This window comes from Prunus dulcis, chromosome 6 (genome assembly GCF_902201215.1).
Source record: "Prunus dulcis chromosome 6, ALMONDv2, whole genome shotgun sequence".
NCBI classification, from domain to species: Eukaryota; Viridiplantae; Streptophyta; class Magnoliopsida; order Rosales; family Rosaceae; genus Prunus; species Prunus dulcis.
In genome coordinates this window covers 12,662,365-12,676,542 of record NC_047655.1, presented here as the reverse complement: position 1 = coordinate 12,676,542, position 14,178 = coordinate 12,662,365, and the positions used below count along the sequence as shown (strand labels likewise).

Sequence of the window (14,178 nt, the reverse complement as noted above, 5' to 3'; positions counted from 1 at the left end):
AGAATGGAATGTTGATTCTGTCAATATTGTAAATAACTTCTTTCCTTATTTGTGAATGATTTAGCTTGATCGTAGGAACCATATTAGGATGCTTTTGTAACTATAAGTTTGTGGCTCTGCCTCTTGAATAAAATAACAAATCAAATTACATATCATTTTCTTACACCCTCAATCTCTCCCCAAAACCCTTAACCCCCATCTCCTCCATTGCGGTCACCGCTAAAATTCTACCGCCGCATTCACTACCTTTTACACTATAACCCTATATAAGATAAGATTCCTTATCCGTCACTGCAACCAAACTTATAATTACATTATACTTCATCTAAATTATATTTTCATGACCATAAACCCACAAAATTCTACACTTCCTTTTCCAGCTTCTAATTCGTCAAGCTTTTTAAGCAAATAAAGTATCACCATCTTCGAATGCTCATATATTTCAGCATCAACCTGCATTAAAAAAACCCACATCATCTTCCACCTCTTTGCTTCATACTAATAAAGAAATAAAATTTTCAATTCTCATGCACAGCACAATCACACTTATGGAGCTTACATGCCTACCTTTCCCTTTGGTCATGCTAGAAATTTGCGTTTGAAGTTGAGCAATAGTGCCACAATGACAACGTTGCACCAACCTACTACTCCTTCATCCATCTCTTCTTTGATGCAAATGATGACAAAAGTGAAAACGGCCAACAAGAAAGAGCCAGGTGAAAGCCCATTTAAGAGCTTTGAAGTGCTTCTTCCTAAAGCGCTTATGCCAGTAGCGCGCTTCTACAAAGAACCTGTTTGTCGTTTGGATGTCATATTTAAAAGTGATTTTACACTACATAAAAGCATTATTGATATTTTGTTGAGTGTTTGGTTTTCTTTGTTTGGATATCCTTCTCCTCATTGTCTTTCTCTCTCTTTCCCTTTCCCTCATATATAAAATCATTCATTTTCATTCATTTTATTATATCGTGTCTATGGCCATGTGACATTGCAGCAAAGATTTTCGACAAACCCAACACACAGTTGGGCTTACTTCTTCTTCTGCTTCAACCTCAGAAGCCGATAACATTCCATATAAAATAGCAATCAACGTAAGCTAACCCATCTCTTACACTTGTTCATTCTGGTTTTTCATTGTTTTTCTCGAAAAGATTTTGTCTTTCTTACATTATTCTCTGTTCTAGTTGTTAAAAGACTAATCTTGATGTATCCTTTGAGACTGAACTTTCTAGAAGCAGAGGTTGGTTGGTTTCAATCAATTATTATGTTCTCTTTGTTTTGCTGCCCTTGCACTCGTAATTTTCCTTGTTCATTTTGGTGGATTATAAATGTGATGGCCTAAAGTTGCAATTTTTATCATTGGTCCATGATATGGATGTAAAAGGGATGTCAAATTAATGAACAACAGTATTTTAATTGGGGTGTTTATCAGATATTTTCAGTTTAAAAAAAGAAAAAAGGGGTATTTTGGTATTTAAAAAAATTAAATATGAGTATTTTAGGTATTTTAAAAGTTTCATTAAAGGGAACCAAGTGCTTTCCGTGTTTTTGTCCTGCAGCGCTTTTAAGAAGATGCACATCTCAAGTGCTCCTTCTAAAACCACTCCAACTGCTTTTGGATCTCACCCAAAGCGCTTTTATAATTTTTGCCAAACACTATTTTTAAAAGACAGAAGCGCTTTCACATATTTAGAAGCGCTTTTCACTATTCTAAAAGCACTCCTAAACGAGCCTGAAGTCTACTAGGGCAGTGGCTATGAGAATTAGGGGGCAAATTGGAGGGAATTTGGGGAAAGTTAGAAACCTAACTTCATTTTTCCAAGCAAAGCACCCTTAATGGGCCCACACAACTAAACATCCAAGGATGCGGTCTCGATATTTTAAGGGGTAATTTTAAAAATATGTGAAACTATGTTTGGTCGTTTTCAAAATTATAAAACATTTGGGGTCAAAATGTTAATTTTAAAAACTCCTTCTGTTAAGACCCAGCCTCTTTCTTCTCGATAGAAGCTAGGTCTTCATTTGATTTGGGGGAGAATGACCAGAAAAGAAGAAGAAATAGGAAGAAGGAAGAAGGCTGAGAAAGAGGACTAAGAGGCGTCGAACCCATCCTCTTCTTCTGTCCTTTCGCCGAGTCGCCATCGAACCCAGCCACTTCTTCCACGAGCCTAGTTTTGTGATCTATGTAGTTTTTCTTTATTGACTGTCAAGCTCAATTAGTTAAAGGTAAAGTGCTATTTTGCATCAGGAAGTGAGATACATTTTTTTCAGTGACGGAAGACAATATAATCTCTGAAGAAGTGTAGTGAAACTATATAAAAAAAATTATTGATGTGCACAAAGTTACTTGGCTTGTATATAAATGTTGAATACTATCTTTCTTTTCTAGTGCAAAGTTTTGAATACGATGTTTTATCCAATATTTGAAGGCCAATTAATTGTGACTTGCACAATTTGCAGGATAACATAAAAATGACGGTTGTTCTTTATCCTGATTATGTTGTATATCGGGATAGTTATTGTACAGAACCCCAGTTAACGTTTTCCGACAGTTGCATCAAAGTCAGTGGCTCAAAAACATCTGAACCCTTTGATTTTGAATGGGGAGTTGATGATCTCATTACTTTTGAGTGTCAGAGGTTTCCAAAAGTGAGTCCTGAAACTCTCCTATTGGATGTCACCACTTTTTATATATATACTTGGTATTGAATATGTACAGTTTATTACACTACATTCAGGCTGAATTTGTGATGATAAAACTCCGTGTGATATCAAAGGATGCCCCTCAAGAGGATATTGCGGATGGTGTTTCTGGTCAGTGCACTTGTACAAAAGCTCTCTTCTTTTTGTTGTTTTTTGCCTTCTCTTATTAGGATTGGTGATGCATGTGTACTTTCTGGGACTTATCTTTGTTAAAATTTTACAAACATCTTCATAGGCAGATTGTTAAATCTGCTGTTCAATTATTGAAGCTAATGTGATCCTCCTCCAAAATTTTGGTCAATTTTCTCTCTGGTTCTTTGCAATTCTCACATCTCAATTTATGATGTTTAAGCTGTGTAGCTAAGACACTGATAAAAGATTAGATACATGTTATGTTATAGTCCTTACGGATGCTCAGATATGGAAACTCTTTTTTGTTACCTAAATGTTATAAATAAGATATACAAGCGATTTGTAATCCAAGTATTATAAATTACTTCTAGCAAGTAGTATGTGTCATATGAGAAAATATGCTTCTTTCTAGTTCAGAAAATGTTTAAATCTTGTCCAAACTCGTTAATGCTATGCTTTAGCAGCTATTTGGGACTTCAAACTCTTAAGCTGAGTCTGGCTCCTTGTTTTTTCTCCTGACATGATCTGCTACACAAACTCTCTTAGGCTTTGAGGAGTTGAAGATTGCAGTTGTTGAACCCTATTGGTCTGAGAAAGAGGAAAGGATAGCATCTTTGAATGCAAAATATTTGAATGCATGGGTTCTTCTGCAAGAGTAAGTTTGTTTATGTTGCAGTTGTTAATACAATATTGTCCTGTGTTTCTTATGTACCATATTTCTTGATGTTGTAAGCTTTATGCCAATAAGCTGCGTAAATTTAATGGCCTATTATGCTGATTATGATTTGAGAGATAAACTAGGAAATTATTTAAAAATAACGTGCTTTCAGATGAAGTTTCATTACTGCACCTTACTACTTTTGGCATCATTTATATAATCTATGAGATTTTTAAAATTAAAAAATTTCTTCTTTAATTCTCTAGCTGTACCCACATTAACAAAATTATTGGTACATCCACCAACGTACACAAGTTGGAGATAACATATCTAAAACAATATCCAAGACATGGTCAATGTAATCTGATTGAAGATTAATGGCCAGGTTCCAGTATCCACTTTATCAGTAATGCTCAGGGGGGTCACATGCCACCCTCAAGGTCTTGTTCAGCCAAAGTTTTTTGTTTTTTGTCTTCTGAAAAATTTATCGTTCTTATCATTTTATGAATATGGTTTCTCTTCTCCATTATGTACTATGAATTAGCCAGGCTATCCTATATTAAACTTCTCTTCTTTGTATAATTGCTTTTATTTTTGTTAAAAAACAATTTATAGTTGTTTTACTATGACAACATTAAATCTTATAGTATATGTCATGCAAGCTTGAAATTTATAGTATGAAGATAACTTGAGGGTGCCCCCTGTGAACTAAAATTCTGGCTCTGCCCCTGCACTTTTATCAGATCAATGAAATAACATTTCATCAGGATTATAATTTTATTTCCCTAAGGGGATTTAGTTTTAGGATCAAATAGATTAAGTGGCCTTTTGGGTGATCATACCATGACATATTTAAGGGGATATATAGTCCAGTAGCAAAAGGGATTGTTGTCGTACTTTGTCTAGAGAGTCAGTGAGGGATATCAGAGGGGCCCAGTCTTCAATTTGGAACTTCCCAGTAATATTGTTCCACATTTAGGTTGCATTTTTATTTTCAGAGATGATGGTGAAAGAAGCTCAGTAAACAGGAATTATTGGCTTAAAGGCTCCTGCTTTAGAACCATGTTACTAAAAGCATTTTCTTTGTGTGGTATCTGTCAGGTGCCGGCCATAGTGTCCAGTTCTTTTGCCTCTTTACAGGGATGATGTACTGCTCATGTGATAACTATCCCTGTTTTGGTAGTGGTTTGTAAATTAGAATGGTTAAATTGTACTCCTGAAAAAAAAAGGAAAAAAATAATGGTTCAACTGTACATGTGTGGTTAGATTTTGGTTGGTATCTTCATATTCTCTTTCTCTGTTTCCATATATCTAGCTTACAAATGCAAGGCAAATTGCTGGGATTCACATTTTATTTTTCTTAGGTAAATTGTTTGCCATGTTTGTAAATTTATACTAGCTCTTCAGTTTGCTGCGTACATAGTCTAATTCATTTTACTTCAGTAGTTCTATACATAGTCTTAAACTCATCTTTTTCCCCATTTTGGTACAAGTAGCATGGGCTTGGAAACAGATGAGGATGATTCACCTGGGCAGGGGCATCATTTTCCAAAGTGAGTTAAAGCGATCCTAGTTCCTTTTCAGTGTAACTATGAAGATACAAATTATAATGCTTGTTGTCAAATTCATCTCTCTTTTTGAGTTCAGTACTCCTTTATGTTTCTTATGTTTTCTGTTCTCTTCTTTTTTCTCTTATTTGATGAGGATTGGATGAAGATTTTAACTCTCTGTTTCTTGTGGTATATGCATGGGTATCACATTATCTATAGTTTGATAAGGCTTGTTTTACTACCATGACTTTCTTCAATATGTTTGTAAAATTTAAATGATTATTGTCTTGAGAATTAAGGAATCGTTTTCATATATAATGCTTATGTGTGCTTTTTTTGCTTTAATCATAGAACAAATGGCCGAAGAATAAATTGCTGTGGTCCCTTCTGTTGGTTGTTCTATTTTTGAAAGAGAACATAACTGCTTTGCTTTAGTGAACAATTTTCTGTTTTCTTTAAAGGTGTTACTGTATGATATATACTGAACAAATTTGAGATGATATACAGTTTTGATGAGCCATTTGAAGATGTTGTATATCCGAAAGGGGAGGCAGATGCTGTTTCCATCAGCAAGAGAGATGTTGATCTCTTACAGCCAGAGACATTTATTAACGATACAATTATTGACTTCTACATCAAGTAAGCTTGCATGGATAAGCTCACATGCATAACTTTATTTGCTTTATATTGAAGACCTACCTATTTCGGAATCCTAAATATTTGATGGACTTTCGTCCTTACAATTACAAGTGCTCCCTGAAGATACAATACATATAATTTCTAATAGTAGTGACACCAAGCTTTTGGTTTTTAAGTTCTATAATGTTTTTTTAAGTAAATCAATTGTATTAACAAATGGCAAGAAAAGACCCTAGCATACCCTAAGTATGCATTTACTAGTGTACTGAATGCATCAGCTCTAATAACTACCTCTACTCACCGTATTGAGGAGAACATTGGTCGCCACCCGAGTATCATCACTATCTTCAACAAAGCCCTTGCCTTGTTATCTAGGAACTTTTGACTTGCTAGATTTAATTCCCTAGTTAACCAAATGAATAATAATTTTCAAGTAAATTAAAGTAAAAATAACTGAAATGGAAGATCAAAGCATTGAAAAGTTGTTAACTGCTAATAGACAAGACAATTTGAATGTGATAATTTTTAAAAATGGAATGCTTAAATAAATTGAAATACTAATGTCTTGAAAGTGGAAACAGAAATTGAAAAATGTATATCACCTTATGATTATAATTTCTAATTTCTAAATGACAATGCTAATGCTAATTGCAATTGTCTTTATTAGCAGTTAGAATCGTAATGTGATTGTTGGATTGTAATATCTGCCACTTTTAAAATTCAAATATTCCCATTACAAAGTAATCAATTGACAGGTATTTGAAGAATCAGATTCAATCTAGGGAAAAGCATAGGTTCCACTTTTTCAATAGTTTCTTCTTCCGGAAGCTGGCTGACCTGGACAAAGATCCATCCAGTGTTTCTGATGGCAGAGCTGCTTTCCAACGAGTTCGTAAATGGACAAGGAAAGTGGATTTATTTGAAAAGGATTACATCTTCATTCCTGTAAACTTCAAGTATGATCCTTTGACCAAACTTCGTGCCTCTTGTAATAAGATCAATTTAATGGGTGCTAATATGTGGTTTTTAATATCAGTCTACACTGGAGTCTAATAGTCATATGTCATCCCGGTGAAGTGCCTAGACTTAATGGTAAGTTTTTGTTGGATTGTGCAATGTGTATCTGTGGATTTTTCCCATCATTTATGTAGTTTTGTCATGTTCAGATGGCGACTCAGGCAAGTCACTTAAAGTACCTTGTATTTTGCATATGGATTCTATCAAAGGAAGTCATACGGGTCTGAAAAATCTAATTCAAAGGTATACTATTGAAGTTCATTTTATTTTGTTTTTTAAAAGGCAGTATGCATTTATTTTTATTTCTTATTTTTTGGAAAAACAGTTGTTATGAAGTCCCTTCTTTTCATATTCCTTTTATTGTTCTTGTATTTTATGCTAAGTTGGAGTTTTGAGAACTGAGAGGCCAAGTGGGCTTTGGTTCAAGAGGTAAAAGTGTGTAGGGTAGTGGTGGGTCTTGGTTTTAGATGCTTCCAATATACCAAAGGAAAAGAGAGGGAAAAAAAGAGAAGAAACAAACGCTAAATTTGTTACATGATCCCTTGGACAAAATATTGCCTAAAAGAAATTTTTTAGCGTCAATTCAATTGTAGATTCCCTTTGGTTGACAGAATGGTTGCAATTACAGTTTATTGTAAATGTATGAGTTTTAGATATGGTGTTCCTTTTGTATACCCACGTTTCCTTGAATAAATTTATCTTATTAGATGAAAAAAAAAAAAATCTCATTTCTTTTGTTAATGCATGACCCTTTTTGGTTGAGACACAATTTTGTGTGCATATGTGTGTGCATTGGCTATTTCAGTATAAACAAAAGATGTGATAGAAAGTCATCCCGGCCCAGTGGTTATATGATTAATCCCTTCAATCAATCATGGTTATCTGAATTGGTTGTTTTGAGTTGAATTTTCATGAATAGTAAATAATTTTTTTAAAGAAATTAAGGGTTAATAAAGTGCTAAATTGTTATTTAATTAACAGTTCTTTAGATTTATATTAAAATTTGGTAAGGGGTGGGGGCGCTACTATTTTATATAACGTGGTTTGTGTCCAACAAACAATGCATGCCTCCTGCACTAACTGAAATCTGGCTTATAAAGACAACTTGTTCAAATTTTTCCGGCTCTTCCGGATTTTGAGAGGCTTTCTTCTGTACTAGGACATGAAGCTTTAATTCACTGATGATGTGCAAATTGAAGTGGATTTGAGGGTTAAGTCGCTTGGATAATTGTCAAATAAATGGACTTGATTTTCTAATTTTTTATGGAGACAACACAGGAGTTTTAAAAATATGTTTTTCTGTCATATGATTAGAATTTTTGAACAGGATGCTAAGTACCTGGGGTGTTGAATGGGATATCTATTATTTTTTACAACTTCAGAATTTAAACCTTTTAATTGTGACACCAAATTTTGATCTTGAAATGATAGTTACTTGTGGGAAGAGTGGAAAGAAAGGAAAAAGGAGGCATCTGAAGAAATGTCATCAAAGTTCCACAACCTGCGGTTTGTCCCACTTGAGGTATTACTTCAGTCTTCTCTAACAGATTTTTAAAGACAGAACAAAAAGAATTACCCAAGGAATATGCTTTAGATCGGTACTGTAGCTGAAAGTTTGACATGAAAGAGTGATTTTATAGGCCACATTTGAGTCAAATGATTACTATTGTGTATACATTAGCCTTATGATTGATATTATCAGCATATGGCTATTATTTTGGTGATACAAAATCTTGGTGTTCAAAATGATAGCAATTATATGAGATTTGTAGGTATGTGGAATGACATTCTCGGTTGGGTAATGTATAAGATGGTTCATGTGTTTTGGCTGCGCGTAAACTCATTTAATAATTGTGGGAAGCTGTAGGGCATCCTGAAATGCTTTGGTGATGCAAGCTCATCTCAAGATTGGGAGAGATGGAAGTTGTGTCAGTGTACTTTGTAATCTTATGATGTCTTTATTCTGTTTAGATCACTTAATAGCAGCTAATCTTAGTTTGAAAAATAAGGAACTTTGGGCTCTTGGAAGTGCAGATCTAATTGTGCAAATGTCTCTCCTCAATATGCGCTTACTGTAGGATAACTTTACTTTACTAGTTTATTCCATATATGAAGTCTAGATGATATGATATTTGATATCTAAATGCCTACTGTTCTTGTCTTATCACAAGATAAAAAGGAAAAAAAAAGTGACTCGTGTGAAGGTCATTATTATCTTCAAGCAACTTTTTCTTTGAGAAAAACACACACGCAAAGAAATTTGTAGACATGGGTATTAAGATAGTCTGATATTCAAGTGAATGCACCAAATTATTTTTCGTTATTCCCCATCTTTTTTTGGGGTTTATGGTCTAGTTTAAGTTCTAGATGCATTATAGTGATTTCATCCTCTTTTAACAATACGAACAGCTAAAATGTTCTTCCTCTTTTGTTCTAAATGTTTATAAATAGATATTAGATGAGTGCAATAGTCTTTTTTATGATTGTCATTATAAATGAGTTAGGGAATCGGATAAGTGCTTTTAATTATGAATTGTGATCTTAAAGCTGCTCCATGCCTTCTTCCCTTTTTTCTTTTCTAGAATGTGCATCTTCATCTGTCATGTTGCTGCTGTCTTTGTATTCCTGAAATAGATATTTTCTCTCTTTGTTCAGTTACATGGAGGTAATTTGATCTCTGAAAAGTTTTTTCACTTTCTTCCTTATTTTCCTGTCCTTTTAGATTAAGAAATGTAAAACAAAAACAAAAACAAAAAAAAAGCTTCAATTTTTGCTGATGGTAAAATATTAAAACTTCTGACAATGGTTCACATTCCTTTCAGTTACCGCAACAGGAAAATTCATTCGATTGTGGCCTGTTTTTGCTCCACTATCTGGAGCTGTTTCTGGAAGAAGCTCCTGTTTATTTCAGTCCTTTCAAAATAACCAAGTTCTCCAACTTCGTAAGCGATCTACTTTGTTTCTAGATTTTTCTAATTTCATTAGTTTTTTTTAATACTTTTACCCTTTACTTTGTACTGTATGAATGATGTGGCATGTCAATTTTATACATCCAGTACATAGCCCTAACATATTTAATTTTTAACTTGTATTACGCATCTCCTGGCTGTATGCATACTTCATTTTTTTGGTGGAAACATAGTTACAGTCTACTTAAATTCAGAGGGTGATTTTTGTGAAGCCCATTTTGAGTGGAAGATCAGTTGGATACATATGGAGGAATGTATATATGAAACATAGCATATATTCTTTTGTTCATGTATTATTAATTAATTACACGCATGGAGGAGTGCCCAAGCACTTTAAGAGGAGATATAGCATATTCTTAAAGTCATTGGATGGAAATTTCATGGTTTAATAGACAAATGATTAAGAGCATGTAAGTAAACGAAGTGCGTCCACTGTTAACTGTTGGATGAAAACAAATCTAGCAACTTAGAGTATGAAAATTCAAACATGTTATACTCTAAACAGTAAATGCATGTTTCCTATAAACTGGTGGATGAAAAGTCAAACATGTCCACGATTAATAGGAAACATGTATGACATGCTTGAATTTTTATACTCTAAGCTGTTGGATTGGTTTTCATCCAGCAGTTGATAGGAAGCGCTTCGTTTATTTACATGCTCTTAGTCATTGTCTATTTGAGTTCTTGAATGTCTGTAATGTGAAGTGTTTGAATGCTTGTGCATATATACACGTGTGTTAGTATGTGGATTTTCAATTTCTACCATGTTATTGCCTTCTTTCTTCCTGTTCGTTGGTGGTGCTATTTGAACATGGGCATCACATCGAAAGCTCTCATCCTAGGATCTTTTCCTTCAATTGAAAGTTTTATCAGCTCGGATGCCTTATGATGGAATAAACAGATATTGGGTTGGGACAAACTCTGACTTTAGAGACAAGTGCTGGAACTTTAAATGATTTTCAGTGCCTATAAATCATGTACCCTTTTCCCAAAATTTCTTTAACTGTTAGGCTTTCTAATATGATCCTCCTGTAATTTAATTGATCTTTCACTTTATATTTCAAATTTTAGCTATGCATAACCCCAACTTCTGTTACCAGCTTAATCCAGATTGGTTTCTTCCTTCCGAGGCTTCTCTCAAGCGTACTCTTATCCAGAGGTTAATTTTTGAGCTCCTTGAAAATCGTTGTCGGGAAGTCTCTTCAGCAGCTTCCAGTGATGAAGACCAGGCTAAATTTCCGGAATGTAACGAGCATGAAACTGGTGTGCAGTCATTTTCAGGAAGATGTGGTCCTGCTATAGCTTGCCAAGAAAATATATCTAATTCTCAAGCAGGCCAGGGGATTGAAATTACTCTGTTATCCACACCTTCTCTTAAGAGCTCTGAGTGTGTTAGTGATGCAGGCTTGGTTCTCAGGGAATTTTTTGAGCCAGGAGCCACCCCTGGCTCACTATTTGGACAATATCAATCATTTGACCAAAAGTCATCTTTTTACCTTCTTAATGGAGCTATACCACCAATAGAGGTACCACTATTTCTTTTTCTTTTTTAAGGAACAAAATCTGTTTTAATTATGAGATAGTCGGGATTGAAAAGCATGAGCATTGTTTATGTTGGCTTTTAAGGATATTTTGGGTGTTGATTTATAAAGCTCATGTGTGTTTGAGAGAGAGAGAGAGAGAATAAGAGAATATTGGCAATGCCATGTTATACGTTACATGTTATATCTTCCCCTTTTTTTTTTTTTTTTCCTTAAACCAATTAAAGCTTTGAGAAACATTTGTTTCATTCTTTACAAATCCTAGGTTTATATTGACTTGTAAGACAGGATGGTACGCCTTTCTTCTTCTTTTTTTCTTTTTTTTCAGTTATGGGCTCAGAACCGTATAAGACTAAGCATACATATTATAAATGGATACATGTTTTACATCAATTCATTGAAGAGACAGCAGTACTTGCACTTATGTATTTGTTAAATAACAGGAAGACACCGAAAATGGAGAGCATTTTGCTTTTACGCCTACAGGAGACTCTGGTTTTCAGCAAATAACTGGAATCACATCTCAAACTTGTGGCATTCCATACACATCAAGAACTTATGGAGCTGAGACTTCCTATGACTTGGGAATATCTGCACAAGAAGAAAATGGAAACATTGATTCATCTCCTAAACCATCAAATTGTGCCTCTGACCATTCTGAAGATTTAGGGGTCATGGAAGACCATCCAGTTGGGGAGAAAGATTTGGGTCTGAGCCAGAAAGAAGAAATGGATGTGAACAATCCAGCTATGGAAAATGTCACATGTTTAACAGATGGCCTTGTTTCTGCTCCAGGGAATCCGGATGCTTCCATTATTGAACGTTCTCAAGACCATGATAAGGTGCATGATGGCAATAAAAGTGGAGGTTCTCAAGACCATGATAAGGTGCATTATAATAATGGATATGGAGGTTCTCAAGACCCTGATAAGGTGCATGAGGGCAATGGAAAGGGAAGTTCTCAAGACCATGATAAGGTCCATGATGGCAATGGAAATGGAGGTTCTCAAGACCCTAATAAGGTGCATGATGGCAATGAAAATGGAGGTTCTCAGGACCATGATGAGGTTCATAATGGCGCTGAAAATGAAGGTTCTCGAGATTGTGATAAGGTGCATGATGGGAATGAAAATGAAGGTTCTCAGGATCGTGTGAAGGTGAATGATGGCAATGAAAATGGAGCTCCACTTTCTTCCTGCCAAGAAAATCCTGATATACCAGCGTATCAAGACTCTAATATGGTAGACAACAGGACAGTCTCATGTGATGATGTGCAGATGTTCGATGATGATCGGATGCCTGAGCCTCAAGAGCAACCTGCTGCAAAAAGGCTGCGGCTTACACAACCACTTGAAGGGGAAAAATGTGTCACATGATGCCTGCTTGAGGATTGAAATTTGTGAGGCCCTATATGCTCTGTTTTGCATTTCACTGGGTGTTTGTGTATAAGTATTTTGATAGGTGTTCTGGGCCCAAAAAGAAGTACTTTGATAGGCAGACCTGAATTCTGTGAATAGTGTCTGGTCTGTATAGGCCATATGAGGTATGCGGATGTATTGATAGAAGAATAGTTTAGATACTGGGCGCTTAACTTATATGTCAGTGAATTTATTAGTAAAAAAAGGAGTCTTTCTAAAGCAATTTTTGTAGTCTCCTCTCCAATAATTAGGGCATTTTTTGTATAAAAAAATTTAGTACAAACAAATGGGGGAGGGGGTTTTACACAAATATTCATTGGATACCTGGGGGTTTCAAACTTCTGCCCATATGGGTGGAGGTCGAAGAGCTCAATCAACTGAGATATGCCCTATTGTGTTTCCCTCCTTCCACCTATAAATCATATAGTTTGACACATGCAAAAATAATTCATCAAAAACACCAAAAGAAAAATCTCTGAACGCATGTCAACTTGATGTTGATAGGAAAGTAAGAGCTCCTACTTCCAAGGAAGGAGGCAAGTATTTTTCTACACCATTCGGTATCACAAACCTTAGTATTTAGAGTTTAGGATTTAGGGCTTTTGCTTAGAATTTTATGTTTAAACTATCTAAAAACTGACTCCTTTTATGTGACTTGAAATTATATTAGGTGTAAAAGAGGCTAGCTCGGATTGGCCTAGGCCCTATTCTTATCCTTGTTGGTGTATTATGGATCTCAAGATTAGCTGGTACAATTTTTTGGAACTTTTTCCTGAATTTGTCAACAACAAAAAATCGATGTAATTCTGTTGTTAGGTTTTTCGTCAAATTCTCGTTAATTGCCTACATAGCAGCCTTAGACCCCACCTTTTCTCATGTTTCAAAGTCAATTTTTGGGTATTTTCAAACAACAATTGTTTTCATGCCCAAACCATCCAAAACATTTTCTGTTTTGAACAATATATTCTACGTCGGACACATTTTCTATGTCGGGACGACATTGAAAAAAAAAATTTGACAAATCCGAAATATTTGATTGTTAAAATTGAGAGTATGAATAAATATACCTTAAAATAAGTACATGAGCATCTCCAATCGACTCGTTAAATGACAAATAGCATGCCAAACAGTTACAATTGAAGTTTTTTGGGGGGTCCAACCGAGCCTTTAATGGTGACATGGAAAAGAAGGCTGGAGCATGGATGGCAATTTTAACACCAACATACTAAGGCATCTTTTCCATTATTATTTTTTCTATCGATCCCACTTAACTTTAATGGATGTTGTTTTGATTGATACAATCAGATTATACAAGATGTAAAATAGTCATGTAAGCCATCAAATTCAAATTAGGTTGTTTAAATTTGACATCTCTACCGGAGATGCTAATAGGTCAAATTATTATTGGGTGGTAGATGGTTCAATTGTTTTATTGGATGGTAAATGGGTACATGCCTAATAGTTTGGATGGTATTTCTGCAAATTTTGTTTAACATTTTGGCTGTCATATGGGGCAATGTGTAGGTTTCATTAAAGTTTGTGTATGCCTCA

The 14,178-nt window shown here is 34.9% G+C and overlaps 1 protein-coding gene across 1 annotated transcript; it reads left to right on the top strand.

Moving 5' to 3' along the window:
* The first annotated feature begins 2,009 nt into the window (after nt 1-2,009).
* LOC117630900 (probable ubiquitin-like-specific protease 2B) lies at nt 2,010-12,861 on the top strand. Its single transcript, XM_034363747.1, has 13 exons — nt 2,010-2,226; nt 2,461-2,649; nt 2,739-2,814; nt 3,382-3,490; nt 4,987-5,046; nt 5,551-5,682; nt 6,438-6,638; nt 6,719-6,774; nt 6,849-6,942; nt 8,131-8,221; nt 9,522-9,641; nt 10,769-11,194; nt 11,653-12,861. The coding sequence occupies exons 2-13, from the start codon at nt 2,473-2,475 to the stop codon at nt 12,583-12,585; spliced, it is 2,475 nt and encodes an 824-aa protein (XP_034219638.1). The 5' UTR covers nt 2,010-2,226; nt 2,461-2,472; the 3' UTR covers nt 12,586-12,861.
* Nucleotides 12,862-14,178: the final 1,317 nt, after the last annotated feature.

Coding starts and splice junctions, on each gene's coding strand:
- LOC117630900 (XM_034363747.1), top strand. CDS start 2,473: ATGACGGTTGTTCTTTATCCTGATTATGTTGTATATCGGGATAGTTAT. Junction 3,491..4,986: donor GCATGGGTTCTTCTGCAAGA/GTAAGTTTGTTT, acceptor TTTTGGTACAAG/TAGCATGGGCTTGGAAACAG. Junction 9,642..10,768: donor TAACCAAGTTCTCCAACTTC/GTAAGCGATCTA, acceptor TTCTGTTACCAG/CTTAATCCAGATTGGTTTCT.